Source organism: Pelophylax lessonae, assembly GCF_965119305.1.
Source record: "Pelophylax lessonae genome assembly, chromosome: 3".
In the NCBI taxonomy this organism is placed as follows: Eukaryota; Metazoa; Chordata; class Amphibia; order Anura; family Ranidae; genus Pelophylax; species Pelophylax lessonae.
The window spans coordinates 512,278,100-512,300,198 of record NC_138770.1 but is presented as its reverse complement, the minus strand read 5'-3'; the positions used below and the strand labels follow the sequence as shown (position 1 = coordinate 512,300,198).

The 22,099-nt window shown below is 42.4% G+C and overlaps 1 protein-coding gene across 8 annotated transcripts in view; it reads left to right on the top strand.

The window, feature by feature from the left end:
* Window positions 1-22,099, top strand: part of UTRN (utrophin) — a gene marked incomplete at its 3' end in the record, with an annotated part of 1,040,500 nt that overhangs the window by 129,846 nt on the left and 888,555 nt on the right. For all 8 annotated transcript variants that reach the window (XM_082249947.1, XM_082249941.1, XM_082249943.1 and 5 more), the window contains one exon: window positions 20,747-20,808. In XM_082249947.1, coding sequence (XP_082106073.1) covers window positions 20,747-20,808 — 62 coding nt within the window. The remainder of the gene's footprint in view (window positions 1-20,746; window positions 20,809-22,099) is intronic.

Sequence of the window (22,099 nt, the reverse complement as noted above, 5' to 3'; positions counted from 1 at the left end):
ACCACCCCCTGTACCATGCCGCAGTCTCTGACCACCCCCTTCACCATGCCCGCAGTGTCTGACCACCCCCTTCACCATGCCCGCAGTGTCTGCCCACCCCCTTCACCATGTCTGCAGTGTCTGCCCACCCCCTTCACCATGTCTGCAGTGTCTGCCCACCCCCTTCACCATGTCCGCAGTGTCTGCCCACCCCCTTCACCATGTCCGCAGTGTCTGCCCACCTCCTGTACCATGTCCGCAGTGTCTGCCCACCCCCTGTACCATGTCCGGAGTCTCTGACCACCCCCTGTACCATGTCCGCAGTCTCTGACCACCCCCTGTACCATGCCGCAGTCTCTGACCACCCCCTTCACCATGCCCGCAGTGTCTGACCACCCCCTTCACCATGTCCGCAGTGTTTGCCCACCTCCTGTACCATGTCCGCAGTGTTTGCCCACCTCCTGTACCATGTCCGCAGTGTTTGCCCACCTCCTGTACCATGTCTGCCCACCTCCTGTACCATGTCTGCCGTGTCTGCCCACCTCCTGTACCGTCTCTGACCACCTCCTGTACCATGTCTGACCAGAGTCTGCAGACTCTGATGTAAGGGGGAACTCTGTGCTGGCTGGGTTATGGTAACCCAACCTTCATGTAAATTTGAGAAATATGTTTTTTGACTTTTGTTTAACTTTAACACATTGCTAATAGCACTAGCTATATGTTTATAGTTAAAATATTGATATTTGCACGGTTTAGCACTGAAAATTGTTATTTTAGGTACTTTTTTCAGTGTCCGTAAAAAATTGGTGCTGTCCGTAAATTTTGGACGTTCTGCCAGTAAATTTCCCTCCGGGGGGTTGGCAACACTGGTTGGGAGTGAGACTCTTGTTGGGAGGCCTGTAATGCACAGCGCTTCTCTGGACAAACGTCTGAGGACTCGGAGGCCTGTAATGCTGGCTGCACTGTTGCTTGCTTGGAAGCAGGCAGAGCTCCTTGGAAACTGGAAGTTCATGAGCGTAAACATCCCTGGTTTTCATTTGTTAACGAAAACAGAATTGATTTTCATCATAGTTTTCGCAAGTGGCCAAAAATGTGATGTACTTTTCATTTCAATTTCGTCACTGTAAATAGGCCGCTGACTAAATTTTGACGAAATTAACACTGCCTAAGGCCTTACAGCAGTGGAACGGTAGCAGCCTCACCCAACTCCAATTCTATGATGTCCCCATCTTGAGGGTAGGAAGAAAGGGTCCAAACAACCAAAACCTCTTTACTGAACAAAGTTGATTTACATATTTCAGTGAACCCAACAATGATAATATATTCTTTTACAGTTGCATAAAAGTAGAGAGAACTGTAGTGGGAAAATAACAAAGGAGTCAATAACTTTTTTTTGGTTGGGTGGGGTTTCTCAGCTTTTCCCCCTGCTTCCCCCTAAGGGAAAGCTCCAAAAGATAAGAGCTCACAGCCTACATCCTTGCTGCTGCTTGTTCTATCAAACACATCCCATGACTCCGACCAGACTATTTAGGCCTCATGCACATTGGATGTTTTTTCAGCTGCTGTTTTTGGCGTCAGACGTTTTTTTTATAAAGACAGTAAACTCCCCAGCATGTTCTCTTATGTGCAAAAAAGCTGAAAAACTCCTTCTACAGCTACATATTTCTACTGATGATTTGATAATGTTCAGTGTGCATGAGGCCTACTTCCCAAGATGCACCACTCTGTCATAGTCAGGGCTGGCACTAACTACCTCACTATCTATGGTTACTACCCTGGCTGTCTAGCAGTTTCTTAGGATATTGTACTACTTCCTCACTATGAGGGCTCCTTAAGCCCACACTCTGGGCTAACTATGGTGACACCTAGTGGCCATATTGGGGAACTACGCTAGACACTCCTGTTCCCCTACTCCACACTGGTATGCTGTGTGCAGGAGCCCTCAAATGTAAAGACTATCTATAGGCAAAAATTTGTTATTTCTATAAATGAATAGAAATTAGACTTAAATTAGATCTAGACTAATTTTTAATGTTTCTAAATCTGCAGCTTTTGTTAAAATAAAACCTGGTAGTCCTTTTTATGAAGGTTCTCATTCTTCCTGTTATAGGGGGACAGTCTTCCAGTTTTGTTGTAACCCTCTCACCCGTGCTCTAATTGGGGACTAAAATTAGGCATGCCAGAGTGCAAAGTGCAGACACAAACTGCACAGAGACATGTATGGATGGGGGAGTTTGCTTTGAAAGTTAAAAATAAATCGAATAGCATTTTTGGTTTGTGCAGGCCATTGCCACCATCAGAAAGCCCACCCTGGGCAATGCAACAGCCTAAAAAACCTTCCTGTCATGGCAAGATTATAGGCCATTGGGACAGGCAAAGCTTCAAAATATACTGGTAGTGCTGAAGCTTGTCCTTCCCTTCCTATCTCCTACACATTCCTGTTAGCATTAAAGCGGAACTACACTGCATCTGAGTACCACAATCCAAAAATGCTATTCAATTTATTTTTAACTTTCAAAGCAAACTCCCCCATCCATCCATGTCTCTGTGCTTTGTTTTGCTGAGAAATCACTTTAAAAAACACCCCCCCTAGCATCGCTCCTAGTGACTATCTTGAGAAAGGGCAGATACTTTCTGGAATCCATCTGTCCTTAGCTCAGGCCAGGAGGGTGTGCTAAGCTTAGAAAACCCTTCATCCTCTCCTAAGAACTCCTGGGATGTATAACATCATTTTCCTAGGCATCAAATCTAAGAACTAACTCAGGAAATGTTAAAAAAAAGTTTAAAACAAGTAAATATAATATACTTTCCTATATATTCACTAATGCTAGCAGCATAAGAATTAAAAATAGTCAATGTTGCTTTGGATAGTAAAGTTCTGCTTTAAGTGTAAATAAAGGCCAGGAAACTCGCATTTTCAGGAGGATGGCAGGGGCAGCCTCTATACTTCTCCCGGGGCCGCCTAATGTCTGCACTGATAATATTTAAAGACATTAAAAGTAAATACTGACTATGACTAATAAACCCAGATATTTTGTTACTGAATATTGTTTTATTCCGAGGCTGTATTTATATTACTGTTTTTATATAGTTTGTTTTTATATCGTTTTTGCTGTTTGATATTTTTGAAGAAAAAGTATGTTTGTGTTGGCATTGATAAAGTCAAATAGCTGAAATTCTTGACCTATTGATGTAAATATTTGAAGCAGGATTACATTGGCAGATGTTTATATTTTCCGTACAATTGTGTTTAAATGAATTGTTTTCTCACAAATTACCATTCTATGGGAATCTGAAACCACATTCCAATGTACAAATACACAATGAAGTTTGAATTATGTTGGCATGTTTACACTGTGTTTGGATCAATAAAAGGATGGAAAGCAGAGGAGAAAGGGAGTAAGAGCAATCTAAATTTTGGCTTTTGGAAACTAATGGCGCTTTTCCACTGCATAGAACCGTACCGGCTCGGCACGCTTTTGTGCTTTTCCACTGCGGTACCGCATGGTATAGGGTCGGAACGGTTCGGTACGGTACGGTATAGGTTTGCTTTTCCACTGCATGGAACCGAACGGTACGGTACGGCTCTGAAAAAACAGTACCTACTCGATTGTGGTTCCAACAGGTACCAAACTGGTACCATATCCCACAATCCTTTGCATGCAGTCACTACTAGCCACTGATTCGTCAGAGAATCACACCCACCCCGTTGTTATCCCACCCACTTAACTTTAGTACTACTTTAGTGGAAAAGCAAACCTATACCGTACCGTACCGAACCGTTCCGATACTATACCATGCGGTACCAGCAGTGGAAAAGCAAACCGGGCCAAGCAGGGCTGAGTAGAGCCGAGCCGGTACTAGCCGGTACTTGCAGTGGAAAAGTGCCAATATATAACAATAATCTCCAAAATGAAATTGAGTGGTATGCAAAAATGTAAAAAGTCTTCTGTCATACACACTATAAGAAAATCCGGCAATAATTTTCATCCAAAGAATTTTCGTACGATTTTTGGTATAGTGTGTATACAACCATTTCCTACTTTTCATATCAAACTTCCCGAACGGACAAACTCCAAAATGTTTCTTGTATGGGAACAGAACGAACGATTTTTGTTTATCGTGTATGATTTTCGTACAAGAATAATCAAAAACGAAGAACGAGCATGATCAGAAACAATAAACAACAAAAAAGCCTTCGCTCATTGGTTTCAATTTGCTGTGAAACAACGAGGAAAATCGGACGATGGTACACCCCATTTTCTTATAGTGCGTACCCCACTTTAGGAATTGCTGATGTACTCTCTCTGAAGCTTGAAGGACATCTACTATTATAGAATGAATTATATTAATTGTGGGCCAGTTGATTGTTTTTAAGGGTTCTTTAATGTTATCTATAGTGAGGAAAATTAAAATGACTGATTTAGGGTTGTTATCAAATAACATAATAGTCTCCACCTGTTTGCCAGGAATTTTGAGTAGAACTAAACATTAACTTCTCCTATTTTCTCCTTTTTGGCATGTTAAAGAAGAAGTAAACTCTATCTTTTTTTTTTTTTTCTTCCCTGCAAATTAAATGCATAATGTGCGAGTATGCATAGCACACTAGCACATTATGTGACAGTTACCTCCAAACGAAGCCCTCGTCATCGCCGCTGGCGGCTGCATCCATCTTCAGCCATCTTCCTTCCAGGTCTGTGGACTCCGGCTATGCTACTGGCCAGGAGCCGCACGATGTCACTCCCACGCATGAGCGCATGCGCCGATGACATCATCGGCTGCATGAAATGTAATTATCTCTGCAACAGTGCAAGTTTAGGAGATATTTACAGTACCTATAGGTAAATCTTATTAAAGGCTTACCTATAGGTAAAAGTTATCAGAGTGGGTTTACAACCACTTTAAATATACAATTGGAAGCATTTTTCTATATCTGTTTAATAAATGTATAAAATATATATTGAATTTGTCAGAAACTCAGAGCTGTCCAGTGTCAGCTGTACATTCCTGTGGTATAGGAACTATTTAGCCCATCTAGTTCTTATCATAACATATAAAATGATTAGTCTTAATGGTGTAGAGATCTGAGAATGCGGGATGATAGTTTAGCAAAAGTTATTAGGCGGGATGACACCACTTAGTCCTCAAATGCAGTGTGGTGTTAGCCCCCAACAGGGTTTAAGAGTGCATTTCTGGCAGATCCGCAGACATTAAGAAATGTGCATGGATTGCAGAGGCTGTATTAAACCCAAAAACAGAAATGTATTATTTTGCAGCTTGCAAATTCTTAGATGTCATGGTTGCATTCATTTTTTGTAGGCCTTTTTACTTTATTTTCACTTGGTAAGTAAATCCGTTTTTTCAACTTACATTAACAGACTAAACTGTCCAGCAAAAGTGACAGTTAGGCACTGAAAGTTTTGTAGCTCCAAAACTCTCAACATCCTAAATCTCATGTGTTTCAAATCTCATGTATGGTGGCTGTTCACATATCAGCGCTCAGATGCCTGTAGCCTGAAGCCTGATCTCCAAAAGCTACATTATCTATTTGTGGCCATATAGACTTCAGTAGGAACACCTGTAAAGCCTCATGCATGCAGGGCGTTAGAAAAAACAAGCTGCCAAGCCACTAACAATGCCCATTGATTTGAATAGAAGTCGCATCCAAGTCGGATCATGAAGATCCGACGTGTGGTGTGACTTGTGCTCTGAGGATCTTGAAGGGTAACCCCACGGCAAAATTAAACAAAATTTCCTCCCCAAGATCCATACCAGGCCCTTCAGTCTGGTATGGATTTTAAGGGGAAACCCCACTACAAAAAAAAAACAAAAAAACGTGACCCCCCCCCCCAAATCCATACCAGATCCCCATCCGAGCATGCAGCATAGCAGGTCAGGAAAGGGGAGGGGACGAGCGAGAACCCCCCCCCCCCGGACCATTCCAGTCCACACGTCCTCAACATGGGGGGGGGGGGGGGTCGGTGCTTTGCAGTGGGGGGGGGGGGTGACTCAGTGGAAGAAGACCAGAGGGAGAAGATTGGAGGTAGACTTTTGATATAGGACTTCTCAAAACCGTCTCTTGTCTTTATTTACACTACACTGCCTTTTTTGGGGTGAATGGGTAGGGGTACCATACTCATTTACGTGGGGGCGGGATCTAGGGGCCCATCTTTTTTAAAGAGGGCTTCCGATAAGCCCCCTGCCCACAGACTACCACAACCACCGCCCAGGGCTGTTGGGAAGAGGTCCTTTTCCCATGCATAGTCTTTTGACTAAAATGTAATTTTACATTTAGTCGTATTTTAGCCTTATGACAAAAATGCCATTTTAGTTTTAGTCGTATTTTAGTCATCTGAATTGTTTTAGTTGTATTTTAGTCGACTAAAGTAGTGGTAATTTAGTAGACAAAATTATTTTAGTCGACGAAATTAACACTGGTAAAAATGCCCTGTGTTCATGAGGACTCAATGTTTGAGTCAAGCAGTATTGGGCATTTCCTCATGTGTTTTTTAGCTTGTAATAACTAGTCTCTGTCCCCTAGTGCTTTCGTTTGGCTAAAACAAAAACGCCTGAAGCTTGAACATATATGACCGATGCTTAAAATACACTTCTACTATGTGCAAAAGTTCCTAAAAAAGGACCTGAAAATCGCTTTAGCCTAAAAGGGTAAAGACAAACCATTTAACATTGACAGGGGGGCTAATATTGGTCACATTTTATTCATCTATGTAACCCTTTATTCCAAAAGGAAAAAAAAAAAAACAGTTTCTGCAACTTCTCAAAATGCCTTAGCAGGAGTTCTGCTTTAATATCTTAGTTAAAGTGATTGTAAATGATCACCTTGTAAAACAACCTATTCAGTTTAAAATAAAAATAAAAGGCAAAACTTTTTGTTTAGATACATAAAAAAAATATTATAAATACCCTTTTCCCCTTTTTTATAAATTATCACATTCCCACTGTTCTGAGCTGCATAAGAGCTGGAGGAGAAGAAGCAGCAGTACACTGAGCTTGCCATTGAATGGCTGTACATGGGATGGGGGGGGGGGGGGCTGTCAGGACAAGCCTGATCATTGAAGCAGAGTGCACTCCAGCATAGCTAGAGACCTGACTACGGTGTGCTTTCTTGCTTAATGTGGTCAGTTTTTAATAGAAAAGCAGGGGAATTAGCAGGAACACCAGGGTTTTACACAAAGGATGCAATACAGAGAGAACTGGATACCTTCATATACAAGTGCATGGTACAGCAGGCACATATCAGGAATATGAAGTGTTGGGGTAACAAACACCTAGAAAAAAAAATTAAAGTGGAGTTCCACCCTATTTTTATACTTACCTCCATCTTCTCGCTCCGGGTCACCTGAAAAAGAAATGGATAATCGCATATTTTTTTTTTTTTTACTTACCTCGTAGCGAAGAAAATATACTTACCTTACTTCCTTCTTCCTCCTTCCTCGGCCGCGGCCCGTCGTCACTTCCTGGCTCTGCAATGATTCCTGGGAGCTGAACGTCATAGCTCCCAGGAATCATTGCGCCTGCACCGGCCCCGACGTCAGTTCCGGGTCGCGCGCGTCATCCCCTTCTAAACAGCTTCTGGGCATGCCCAGAAGCTGTGGAGGGGTGACGCGCGCGACCCGGAAGTGACGTCGGGGCCGGCGCAGAGCATCGTGGGACCACAGAAGGCGGAAGAAGACGCCGAAGAGGACGCGCTGGCTTCAAGCTGCCCACATCTGAGATGGCAGCGCTGGACAAGACGTTTGCAAGGTAAGTATTTCGTCTTGCAGGTAAGTGCAACCCGGGACAGATCAGAGGCTAGCCATTGTGGAATGCACTAGCCCTGACTGTCCCGGGGGTATTAAAAAAAAAAAATCCAGGGTGGAACTCCGCTTTAAATAAAGCAGGCATCACATTTAGGAATAAGTAAGCTTCAAAATATGAAAAGGTTTTCTTTTAGGTTTCTTACAGCTTTAACATGCACTTTAAGTAAGGTCTGTATTTTTTCTTTCCAAATATTTTATTGAGTACAGGAATGGTACAATTTATAGTAGAATAACATGCTACATCCTTATGTGTTAGAGCCGGTTCACACTAATCCGACTCAAAGTCGCCCCATGCAGCGCGACTTCATCGCGGCTTGCAAACGACTTCTCATAATAGAAGTCAATGCAAGTCGCTCAGACTTCGCCAAAAAATAGTGCAGGAACCTTTTTCTAAGTCGGAGCGACTTGAGTTGCTCTGATTAGAACGGTTCCATTGCACAGCATGGGGAGCTACTTGTCAGGCAACCAAGTCGCCTGGCAAGTCGGAGTAGTGTGAACCGGCTCTAAAGATCTAAACAATAAGCACCACAGATTTTCTGCGGAATAGAAAAAAAATGACCGTCAGTGCCATAAACAGTGTTTAGGCACTCATAGCATCATGTTTAAAGGAGAACTCCACCCAAAAGAGAAAGTTGCACTTTAAGGACTCGTCCCCCACTTGTGAGGGGTGGGGGGGGGGGGTACCCGATTTTGATAATGGAAGTCCTCCTCCCTTCCTCCACCCTGCAATCTTCTAGGAAACTGACAGTTCCCAGAAGACTGCATCCACCAGTCAGGTTGCGCAGTGTGACTCGCGCATGCGCAGTGGGCACCCAGCTAAGCTGCAAGCTGTCACAGCCGGGTGGCCCATAGTGAAGATGCCAACACCACTGAGGGAGAAGGGAGTATGAAGACTGCCGGGGTGAGCTCACCGCTGGACCGTGAAACATGTGAGTGGCAGTTTTTTAAAAGTCAGCAGCTACACTTTTTGTAGCTGCTGACTTTTATTTTTTGGATAGGTGCCTTGAGCTCCTCTTTAACTAGCAGTATAGTGGTGGAATCCATCAACAACAGAGTACATGGTAAACAGCGAAGGTCTGGGAATAGTAGTAAGGTGAGGAGGAGGGGTTATAGGGAAGCAGCCGTATGCTGTTAGGAGAGCAAAAAGAGAATGAGGCGGAACTACAGGTGTTCAGGGTTCCAAAAGAGACTCATTGAAGACCAAGGGCAAGAAGGTGGTTATCCAGGGTTGCCAAAGCTTAGCATATTTATATACTTTATTGTATGGTTGCCTCCGTTTTCCAGTAGGTTGTGGCCTGGGTTTTCCTGTTTTTAGTCTCCAAGAGACAAAGTTTGGAAGACTTCCAAGCCTTTGTATCCCTTTTCTTAGCCCCCGTGGTTATCTCGAAGAATAGTCTAAATTGGGATTTTGTAAGCTCTGCAGCATTTTCATGAAAATGGTTGTAAAAGTAATTTGTTTTTAAAATAACAAACACCTCATTCTTACCCGCTCTGTGCAGTGGAATTGCACAGAGGTGCCCCAAACCTCCTCTTCTTGGGTCCCCCAGTGCCCCCATGGGAAGCCGTTTCTCATGGGGGAACTTGTGCTTGCTCACTCTTGAGCACAGACAGCAGGATTCGAACAACCCCCCCCCCCCCCCAAGCAGGTTAAATGGAAAAAAAAAAAAACTGTCCACTCAAGTCGAAGCTGCTGTACTAACAATCCGATGTTAATACATCAATTTCCTCTGCTGTGCTATTGTGTTCCACTAGAACACTCCGGTCAACGCTAATCGGGAGGCGGTTGGCAGACTATTTTCAGTCATGAGCATTCCGGCTGCCATACACATGGGACGAATGTCGGCCGGTTTCTATTGAACTGGCCAATCATGGCCCGTGTGTATTAGGCTTTAGGTTGGCCTTTTTCCAATCCTTGTTGATTGAGATAGGCTGACGAATGAGTGTCCTCCTCTCCTTTCATTGGCCCAACAAAGTGCCCAATGTAAACGTAATGTGTAGAGGGTCTTAAATGTGAACAGGATCTGGATTGTGCATGCATTGCTAGCTTTGGTCTGTAGTTTATAGGCAACTGGAGTACTGCTCACCTCTGTGATGGCATTCTATGTGTCCAGGAATGAGCTTCTGGTCATACTGATCATTAGAAGCAGGAATTTTGTATAAGAATTGACTTGTTCTATGTAATTATGCAATATATTTTCACATTCTTTACATTTCCATAACAGAGGGGCCAACAGTTTTCAGTATGCCAGTAAAACAATTAATGTCTGCCCCTCCCACATTACACAGCTGTTTCTACAAGAAGTCTATGGAGTTAATGTTCTGTGTCTTCTACAGGACTGCAAAAAAAGAGCTAACAATCTTATTTTTATCACCAAAGCTTATGTGACAATTACATTTCCACAAATGATATGTTTTGGTACAAGGTTAATTTTGAACTTGTACTTCTTGACCAAAGAATTTCTCTGTAGGCCAGTATTGTTATCCTAACAAAGGTTGCAGATGCTTTGATTACTGATATCTTTATATCGTGTAAAAAACTTCCGCTCTCAGGGAACCCCAGCTAATAATTACTATATCTACATCTCACGGTACATTAGTGTGATGGTCATCGGGAAGAATGTGCCTTACATCTAGGGTCATTAGGAAGAGTTTCCCTTTGCTGATTGTTAAAAAGGTCAATGGTGTGTTTTATTTTTTTGTTTATCTGAGAGGCAGAAATTGCTTATTGCTGAAAAAATCCTAGAAACCACTGGAGGAATCCTGGTTGAGAAAGGTTGATCTAAAGTATTTTTCTTTATTAAAGCCCCAACTAATATAGTTTTCCTATGCAGTGGGACCAGTCTTGTGCGGGGAGGATCGTAGGATCACGCAAGTATATCTCTGTTCTCCAACAATGAGCAGTGCCCCACGCAGTGCAAGAACAGCCACACTGCATGGGAATTTTTTTTTCTTTGCCCAGAGTTTATCTTCAAGTCCTTTACGACTGCCTAACACATAGGTGCAGTGGCAAAAGGGTGGACTTCAGTTTTTTGGGAGTCACCGACCTGGAACAGTCATGCAGCATGTGAAATCAGATGTAATTACCATATTTGTTCTGGGTCAGTGAGTGAGAAAATATTAACGCCATGGTATCCGCATTTTACAGTGAGACAACTAGAATTTAAACAAGGAAGGAAGTTGAAGTGGCAGCCTTTGTATTTCTCATTTACCCATATTAACTAATCAGTTTAATTCATCCAAGATTCTAAGACATATCCCATGTGTTTAGGTGTAAGGATGTGATCTCTTGAATCTTTCAGGTTTGAATTGGCATTTGACCTTGTTTTGTTCCACTAATATTCAATACGCATAAATTACCTATAAAGTGAATCTGCTAAATTGTTACTTTCAAACAACTTCTTTAATGTAGGCTTATTTGGGTATGTGCTTACCACTGCTACTACATTCAGTGTATTAATTTCCTTCTCTTCCCTTTATAAGATGGCTTTAAAAGCACTTAAGTGCTTAAGACCCTAGAAGTGGCTTTTTTTCCTGCAACCCTCCCATACAAGCCACATTTGTGGAGAATTTGTGATATTGTTGTCATTTGCACACAGTGACCACTCTTTGTCATAACTTGTTGCAACTGCTTAAGAGTTGCTATAGGCCTTTTGGTAAGCCTCTTTGACCAGTTTCCTCCTGGCTCTTTTGTCCTTATCCAGAGGGAGGGTCTGTGTTGTACCAAATACCTTCCACTTCTTAATAATAGACTTCACTGTGCTTCTAGGCATTGCTAAAGCCTTTGAAACTTGTATAGTATCTATGCCCTGACTTGTGCCTGTCCACAACTTTATCCTGGAGATCGTTTAACAGTGTCTTGCCACCCATAATTGATTGTTTGATTCAGTTGCGCTACCCGTGACTGAAATGCTGCAGGAAAGCTCTTTCCATGCTGAGCTAGACAAAATGACCACAGCTGTTAACAGTTGAAATTTAAATGGCTTTGTGTGCCATTGAGAAGATGATTAGCTACACCTAATTGAGTTTACAAGTCGTTTTTAGGAGGGGGGGGGGGGCGATCCTTTTTCCAACTCAGTGATTCTGTATTTGAATTTTTTACATTTTTTTCTGATATGTTGGTGTTATATTTTTCCTATTGAATGTAATAAATTGCTTTAATATAGCTGGATAACACAAAAACTGTGTCTGTCTTCATTTCAGGCTGCAAAGCAACCATTGGTGATTATTTAAAATTATTTTCTATACCCACTGTATATGTATATATAATACTGTGTCTGTCTCTGTGTGTGTGTGTATATATATATATATATATATATATATATATATATATATATATTTATATGTAAATATGATATAGGAATGAGAGGGAATGCTGGTCTTCATAACTTTTATTTTTCACATTTCACAATATAAAAAAGCTCTAAGTATATCATCAGTATGTCATCAATCTTGCTAACACATTTTTTACACCCATATGGTGGAAAGGAAGCTTTTACAAATACTTTTTCCAGACATCTGATATTTGCTGGATATTTCTATATTGAGGTATGAATTGTTATTTAAGTTAATGCATTTTCACTAATTTGTTGTTAAAAACCGATAAAAGATGTACAGTATAACTTTAACTTGAACTGTAAACGTATAAAGATGTGTACTATGCTGAAGTGCTATTTCTTTCTCCGCCAAGTATGAAATGTTAATTTGGTATGACTGTTCCATAATCTGTATCCTTGTATGTATGTAGGCTGATCTTCCGATAAGGAATTCAGGGAATTTTGCCCTCTGGATTACAATCGCCTAATTAACACAAATATTTGTTTGTTCAGGGAAGGAATTTCATTTTCATATGTAGTGAATGAACTGTGTTGGTGTGACTATTTGCACTTCCTTACACAAAGGGCATTTATTCCTAATTCTTCTTAGAGGTTTTATGAGCAAAGTGGTAGTATTAGGATAGATTGTGTTTGAAACCAATGATATCAGTATTCAGATCCCTTACAGCAGCATACATCTGGTTAGTAGAAATTATTAGTATTATTATTATACAGGATTTATATAGTGCCAACGGTTTGCACAGCACTTTACAATGTTAGAGCAGACACTACAAGTACAATACAATTCAATACAGGAGGAATCAGAGGGCCCTGCTCGTTACAGTTTACAATCTAAGAGGGAGGGTCAAGTGATACAAAAGGTAATAACTGTGGGGGATGAGCTGATGAAGAGAATAAAATAGCAGTTGTTCGGTGGGGGCAGGATAGACTTCTCTGAAAAGAAACGTTCTCAGGGATCGTGTCAGGGTTCAGCAGCAGCTAGGGAGACCAGACACATGTAGCTACACACCAACACTATATAGATAGCCTTAAAGTAAAATTTATTATAGTGAACTACAAAACAAACATACACAGCAACAGGGAACAAAGCAAATGCCAGTAAACAAAACCCAACCCCAAAGACACAATAACTAAAGAACCAACTATTTCCAAATATATACACTATACAGGACAAGGGGAGCAGGGAAGCAAGGAAGAGGGTAAACTAGACTGGATGACTGGATACAAAGCAGAGAGCAGGAGCAAGGCAAGGGGTACAGGATAGATCAGGGTATGGATCAGGATCACAGACACTTGGTTCAGGCAGCAAGGAGGCATTCAAAAAGACAAAGGTGTCACGATCTGGAGTCAGGCTCGAAGACCAATAGCTATAGCAGCTTACACAGGAACCAGCTGGATAGGAACACAGGCAGGTCACACTGGCAGATGACGCAGGCTCACCTGAGGTGCAGAATCTAAGTACTCACCGGTGTTCACCAGCGCTCCTGATGGTGGAGATGGATTTTTCTGCGTGTTAGTACCAGGTCGCGGTCCTCAGGATCGCCCCACCAGGAGGTGAGAAGTGTTCCCTGTGGCCAATACATACGATTTATTAGAAACTGCACCTTAGATCTGGATTTTAAAAAAACAGGCAGATCTACTGAGGGAGAGACTGATGGCAGAAGGATACTCGCGGACCCTTTTGAAACAGGCATTCAATATAGTGACGCGCCTGGGAAAGGGAGGATCAGCCTTAAATAGCCACCTGGCAGCTGAACACAGTTGTAAGTGATCATAGAAGTCTGCTGGCTTCTGGTAGACACCTGCTGGTAGACATTGAAACTGCAGCATACAGCCCAGGGCAACACAGTGCCACCAGCAGGTGAACTCAATCCTAACAGATCGCCTAAAAGTGAATAAAGTTGGAGCTAGACGGATAGTTTGGGGTAGGGAATTCCAAAGGATGTGAGAGGTTCGGGAGAAGTCCTGGAGGTGAGTATGGGAGGAGGTGACGAGGGAGCTAGAGAGCAGGAAGTCTTGGGAGGAACAGCGAGGACGATATGGTTGGTTTTTTGAGACTAGTGATGTAGCTGGGGGCCGAGTTGAATTTAATTTGTTGGGTGAGTGGGAGCTAGGGATTGGCAGAGAGGTGTAGCAGGCGCTGAGTGGTTTGTAAGGTGGAGGAAACTGACAACAGCATTCATGATGGACTGAAGGGGGGATAGCCTATTTAAAGGTAAGCCAATGAGAAGGGAGTTGCAGTAGTCGAAGCGAGAGATAAGCAGGGAGTGAATCAGGAGCTTTGTGGTTTCATTGGTTAGGAAGGGATGTATTTTAGAGATGAGGCGGCAAGCCTTGGAAAGTGATTCGATGGGGGGCTAAAAGGAGAGTTCAGAGTCCAGAATAATACCTAGCACCCTGGCATGCGGGGATGGATGGATAGTTGTGCCATTGCTCTTGACAGAGAAGTCAGGGGAAGAGGCATGTGGGGGAGGAAATATTATGAGCTCGGTTTTGGACAAGTTGGGTTTGAGGAAGTGGTGTGACATCCAGACAGATATATCTGTTAGTTAGTAAGTTAGGGATGTGTGAGTAGACTGATGGAGTGAGCTGAGGGGTGGAGAGATAGGTTTGGGTGTCGTCAGTGTAGAAATTATATTGAAAGCCATGGGAGGCTATCACCCAGGAAGGAGGTGTAGATTGAAAATAAGAGGGGTCCAAGAACAGAACCTTGGGGGACCCCGACCGAGAAAGGAAGAGGAGAGGAACAAGTAGTATTGTAAGTGACACTGAAGGTGCGGTGATATAGGTAGGATGACTGCCAGTGAAAAGCACGGTCACAGAGACCAAAGGAGTGAAGTTTTTTGAGTAGGAGGGAGTGGTCAACCGCATCAAAGGCAGCTGAAAGATCCAGAACTAGGAGTATAGGATAGTGTCCATTGCATTTTGCTGTTAGTAAGTCATTTGTGAGTTTTAAAAGAGCAGTTTCCGTGGAGTGTTGAGGGCAAAATCCTGACTGAAGGGAATCAAGAAGGTTATTCTTGATTAGGCAGTCACTCAGTTGGTTGTAGACCAGGCGTTTGAGGAGTTTAGAGGAAAAGGGGAGCAAGGAGATAGGTCATAGATTAAGATTGGTAGGGTCCAAGTAGGCTTTTTAAGTATGGTGGTGACCAGTGCATGTTTTAGGGCATTGGTAAAGATGCCAGAAGAGAAGGAGATTGATGATGTGGGTTAGAGAGTGCATGATAGTCAGAGGGTGACCGTAGTATTTATAGGGAATAGGGTCCAGGGGACAGGTGGTTAGGTGAGTGTTAGAAAGGAGTTTAGCAACCTCATCTATGGTAGCAGGTTTGCATAAGGAGAGTGTTGATTTTACCTGTTGACATGGGGTGTTATGTGAGGGAAATACCTGTAGAGTGGAGATTTCATCCCAAATTTAATCAATCTTGTTTTTTAAGTGATTAGCAGTCTTCTGGGCAGTGAGTGATTTAGTGGGTGGAGGCAGTGAAGGGCAAAGTAGAGAGTTGAAGGTAGGGAAGAGTTGATGGGGACTGGATGAGAATGTGTTATTGAGAGTGATAAAAGAGGTCTGTTCGGCAAAAAAACAAAAAACTAGCTGCTTCGTCATTTTATGAAATATGGTACACTCATTTACTTTCTGTATATAGACAATTGTTCAAGCCATTTCTTTTTTTTTTAAATCAGAAAACATCTTTATTGAAAGAAATTCACAGCACCATCGTAAAACAGCAATATACGGTACAAGCATAAGAACATAAAAGCAACAGTACCTCACAAAATTGCTTACAGAACACATACAACACAACCCCTTTAGAGCAGACAACCCCCAACAACCTTGTCTGAGATAGTATCAGTATTATTGCAATCCTCCAATCCACCCCCAGAGCGTCAAGCAATCTTCCCCCCGCAGTCCCAACCCATAGTTACACATTTAAGATATCAAACGGTCCAGGATGAGGTCAGTAGGGGCCATTCCCGGACAATCCAACCAAGCTCCCCAGACTTTAGAAAATTTTTGTGGAGACCCCCTGTGTTGGTAAATAACCTTTTCCATTCTGAGAGTGCCCCCTACCTGTTCTAACCACATTCGATAAGTCGGTGGCTCAGGCGCAGTCCATAGTCGCAATATTAGTAAGCGAGCCTGGAACAGGGCGCGGGAGGCCGCCTCACGCTGATATCATTCAAGCCATTTCTTGATTGGGAGAGGCAAATTGGAAGTTGATTCCTACGATTTTCATGGTAAGTATGTGTTTGGGTGAAAAAAAAATATTAAGGCCTCATGCGCCCTGGACATTTTTACAGCTTCTGTTTTTGACTTCAGATGTTTTTTTCTATAGCTAGTAAACTCTCCAGCATGTTATCCTATGTGTTCATGCACACATAGGCTGTGCAGCATTTTTTGGTAGGGTGTTTTCTGGCTGGAACCCCCCCCCCCCCCCAGAACTAGTGGGTTTGAAGAGCAGTTTTTCAGCTGTAAAAATGCTTCAGCGTTTATGAGCATTTTTGAGCCATAAGCTTTTGTGAGGGTATAGTTTTTAAAAAAAACGCTAATGCAAAACCGCAGTAAAACTTGCGTTTTAATGCGGAATTCTATAGCTAAAGCTACTGCCGTTTTTATAATGTCCAGTCAGCATGAGGCCTTAAATTGAATTATACTGCATCTGAGCACCCCAAACCAAAAAGGCTATTCAATTAATTTTTCATATTCAAAGAAAACTCATCCATCCATGTCACCGGGCTTTAATTATATGAGAAATGACTTTGAAAAACACCCCCTAGCATTTATGGTTGTGGCCATCTTGAGTGAAGGCAGATGATTCATGTAGCATTTACTTTTTGGAATCCATTTGCCCTTGCAGGCTGGTGAGTGTTCTTAAGTGAGAAAGCCCCTTCCCCCCTCCTGAAGACCCCTGGGATGTACAACATCATTTGCCTAAGCCTGGAAACCAAAAACTGAACAAATGTAAAAAACATCAATGTTGCTATTTATGCGCAAAAGGCGGGAAGAGAAGCCATCCTCCAGTGAAGCCCCACACTGAGGGGGTTGGCCTCTCCTTCACCCTGTTTGTGTGAGAGTTTTCAGCACAGCACTTCACCAGTATACAAGTATATATTATTAGCCTTTTGTCAGTTTCATGCAGAGGGTGGTTGTTGACCTCATGGTCCTCCTTGAAGCCAGTATCATATCCACTCTATAATAGTACAATTAAGTATGGCACTGGTAATGTAAGGCCCTAAAATAGACAGATTACCCTGACTGTGCCACTCATATCCTTTATTAATCCTATTGCAGTTAAAATATATTGTATATGCATGGAACTTCAATAGGATCTACTCCCTCAATAGGAAGTCTAAATACTGACAGACCTTCCTGAAAGAGTAGATCTGCTTTGCTGGTCTTGGATACCACTTTATAGGTATGCCACATCTCCTAAGGAGATCTGAGGAACGCATAGAACGCTATCCCTACCCCATCATTTAAATCATCATGATACAAAGCGATAGATCTGCCCTTCATACTGGAACATCTAGAGAGCTTGAGCTAACTGGTGGAGTGACAAGGGTACTATATGTAGTAGTAGCCACTGGTACATCTTAACGTTAAATTTCTGGATACATGCTAAACCTGTTTTTTGGTGGTTTTTATGTTTTTTATAATATTAAAGGAACATTGTATTTACAAGTTTAGGCATATGTACACTCAATCACTGTAACAGCTGAAAAGCCCTGGAGTCAATAATCTGCTTTTCCCTCTCGTGTGGAACAAATTCACACAATTGCCTGGCGGACCTCTCATGGCTACAACATGGTACAACACTTTTTGAATACCCGTGCCTTTCCTACATGGACTTCCCTCCAAGAAACATATTAAGCTCCTTCCCTGTAATTTTATTGATATTTTCAAATTTGACGCTAAATTCTGTCTCTACGTTGAACCTAGATGTACCTTTACCTCAGGACGGGCCAACACTCCCGGGGGTCTCCTGGTCTCATCTCTGCCCTTCTTCAAAGAATCAAGCACAGTCATCACCCCTCTCTTACAAAACACAGTGGGAAAAGGACTTGTCCACTCAGATTGATCGAGAGGATTAGAATAAGGCTTGGGCAACTGTAGCAAAATTTTCCTTTAACACGGCAACCCTTGAATCCTCATACAAAGTTATTTTTTAAATTGTGGACAGCGAGGGGATGTATTGCGCATCTAATGGCTTTGCCCCCGATTAACTGGTTTCTGGTCCAGAGTGGTTGGCCTGTTGCACACCTTATTTCATCTAATGATTCATAAAGACGCCAGACTAGTCCTTTTACCATGCCCTATCCCGGGCTTCTTTGTGTATTACCAGAAATTAGCATCCTTTTTATTCCTCTCTGCTAAACAGATCATTGCTCAGGCCTGGAAGAAACCATCAGTCCCATTTCAGGGAGTAAAAGACCGCATGATTGCCTTCCTCTTTATTTGAAAAAAATGTCCAGTATAGTACAGTATTCCCCTCTAAATTTCTTAAAGTTTCGGAACCTTGGATTAATTATTCCCTATCTTCCGTACATCCAACCAGTTTCGTCCATTTATGACGGAATTCTTGACGCGGCCCCGAGTCCGCGCGGGGGGGGGGGGGTTAATTTTCCCCCATCCCTTTGCCTCCTCTTTATTCTTTGTCTTTCCTTTCTTTCTGACCTTTGCTTGTCTCTTGGGTACGCTTATGCTGGGTTTCTTGAATTTGGAAAGCATATTGACTTTGGATTATAGAACCCTGGGCCAAGATCCAGAACAAGTTAATTGTATATGATTGACTATGGGCTTATTGTTATTGTTCTGTTCTCATTCTGTTTAACTGTACGGTCTCCCTGCGTGGACAAACTTGAGCTTGTAATACTGTGAAAACCCAATAAAAACTATCTCATAGAAAAGTCATTTTGCAGTATTTTAATTGTAATTATATGGATGTGGTGTGCTGGTCCCAATGCATACATTTGAAGATGATTAAAATAAAATTAATTCTGTGACCACATCTTAGAACTGTTAAAGCGGTAGTATAATGCTTTTTTACACTTTTACCTACAGGTAAGCCTATAATAAGGCTTACCTGTAGGTACAATTAATATCTCCTAAACCAGCACGGTTTAGGAGATATTTGCAGTGCATGCAGCCGCTCACGCGAGCGGCGCATGCGCTCTGAAGGTCCGGGGGGACCTTCAGTTTTGCTTGCCGGGAGCTTGCCGGAAAATCACTCATCGCGGCTCCGGCCAATCACAGCGCCGGAGCCGCCGAACCCGGAAGAGACGGCGAGGGATCATGGCGGCGCCCGCAGCGATGTCCGGGGGTCCGTGTCGGGGCTTCGTTCTAAGGTAAGTAATACATAATGAGCTAGTATGCGATGCATACTAGCTTATTATGCCTTTGTCTTGCAGGTGTTTTTTTTTTTTCTTACATTTTGGGTTTACAACCGCTTTAAGCAGCAATATAATGTATATTTATTCTTGGGTGTGAATACATTTAAAGGGAACAGTTTTCCATTTAGTGACTAATTATTAGCCGAGAAAAGTAATTTGTATTTAACGTTGTATAATAGAACTGTGGTTGGACTTTTAAGGTTTGTCAGACATTTGATTCTTTTTTAAAAGTCTGAAAGATGCAGTCATATGAGGCTTCCATCTTGACTAGTGTATCCAAAGCTCTCACATGGCTCCTTCTGTTTCTCCCTGCTCAAGATGAGTTCCCACCACAAGTGAGAAATGCCAATATTGCTCATATATGTTATCCTTTTTTGTGAAAAAGCTACTTAAAGCGGAGTTCCGGCCACAAAAACATTTTTTCAATGACAGTCAGGGCTAGTACATTCCACAATGGCTAGCCTCTGATCTGTCCCGGTTCGCACTTACCTGCAAGAAGAAATACTCACTTATAAAATTACTTCTACAGCGTTGTCATCTCTGTTGTGGGCAGCTGAAGCCAGCGTGATCCTCTTCTGCGTCCTCTTCCGTGTCTTCTTCTCCCAGAATGCGCCTGCACCGGCCCCTCTTGTCACTTCCGTGACGAGCGGGGCCGATGCCGTCGCATTGATTCCTGGGAGCCATAACGTTCAGCTCCCAGGAATCATTGCAAACCGGAAGTGATGGCGCGGGCTGCGGCCACAGAGGGAGGAAGTGGAAAATAGGTGAGTATTTCTTTCTACAATTACAAGGTAAGTAAAAAAAAAAAATAATCCTAACTATCCAATTCCTTTTCAGGTGAAGAAGAGCAAGCGGATGGCCACAAAATCGATTAGGTCGATTTTGTGGCCGGAACTCCGCTTTAATAAAAAGCACAACCTGTTTATCAATATCCTGATCATTTTTTATAAAGGAAGTTTCCAAAATATGCACTGAGCCATATTCCCCTGGTGCTAGGCAAAGAAACAACAGTTATCACCCATTCAAATCTCTTTTGGTGAATACTTTTTTGATCTGAGATTGGTTGGTCAGTGGAAGAGGTTGCAGTGTCCAAAGACATATCAATATTGGGTGGATTAGACAACAAGCATGTCATGTTTTTGGGTAGCTTAAATCTTTTAATATAAAGCAAAAATAATGTAACCAAACAATGCTAATTTTATCTCTGTATTTTTTCGTCAGATGAACACAATGATGTGCAAAAGAAGACCTTTACCAAATGGATAAATGCTCGATTTTCAAAGGTAAGAGAATTGGATTGTAAGGTTTTTTTATTGTTTTATCTAATGATCAAAGAATGATTGTTGTAATACATGAACAAACTACTAGCCAGATGGGTTTTTTATTGTCGAAAACATTAATGCAACATCCCTTCCCACTCTTTTAAACTGAAAAATGCACACAGTACGATACTGTACTTTTTGTAGTCAGGCTTATGTTGTGTATGTCTCTATTTATTCGCAGAGTCAATTTTCTTTAACAGTGTTTGACATATTTGTGTCATCTCTTAAAGTTCTTGGAATATTTATAGGTGTTTAAAAGGGCAGATCTCTAATACAGCCTTTCTCAACCCCCCCCCCCCCCCAAAGACCCCTTAACCACTTAAGCCCCGGAGGATTTGGCTGCTAAACGACCAGAGGGCATTTTGCGATTCGGCACTGCGTGACTTTAACGGACAATTGCGCGGTCGTGCGACGCTGTACCGAAACGAATTTGGCGTCCTTTTTTTCCCACAAACAGAGCTTTCTTTTGGTGGTATTTGATCACCTGTGCGATTTTTTGATCACGCGCTATAAACAAAAAAAGAGCGTAAATTTTGCAAAAATAGCAATATTTTTCCCTTTTTTTTATATGAAATTCCCCCAAAAAAAAATGTAAAAATCAAAATTTTTTAATATTTTCGGCCAATTTGTTTTATGCTACCTATGTTTGGTAAAAAAAATCGCAAAAAGCGTATTTTGATTGGTTTGCGCAAAAGTTATTGCGTTTACTAACAAAGGGAAAGATTTTTGTCATTTTTGTTGTTTTTTTTTTTAACGCGTAATGGCGGCGATCTGCGATTTTTTTTGCGGTACTGCGACATTGCGGCGGACAGATCGGACCCTTGACTGACATTTTTGACACTTTTGGGGTTACCAGTGACATTTCTACAGTAATCAGTGCTATACATATGCACTGTTACTGTAAAAATGCACTGGTAGTGAAGGGGTTAACTTTATTTGAGAGGGAGGGGCTGTGTGTGTCCCTAGGGGCGTGATTCTAACTGTGATTGGCTGTGGCTTCAACTGTATGCAGAGTGATCAATGGATCTACATAGTAGATCCATGTGATCAGCTCTCATACAGAGAGGAGAATGACAGGCAGCTTGTTTACACAAGCTGCCTGACTATCTCCCTCTCCCCCGCCGATCGCAGAGTGGCCGGCGGCGATCGGGTCCGCCGGTCACGCGCGCGGGGGGGTCCGTGACCACGCGGGAGCGGGAGCGCGCCTCCGGCGGCGCGCGCTCGCTCCCTAAACCCTCACAGGCGAGCGACG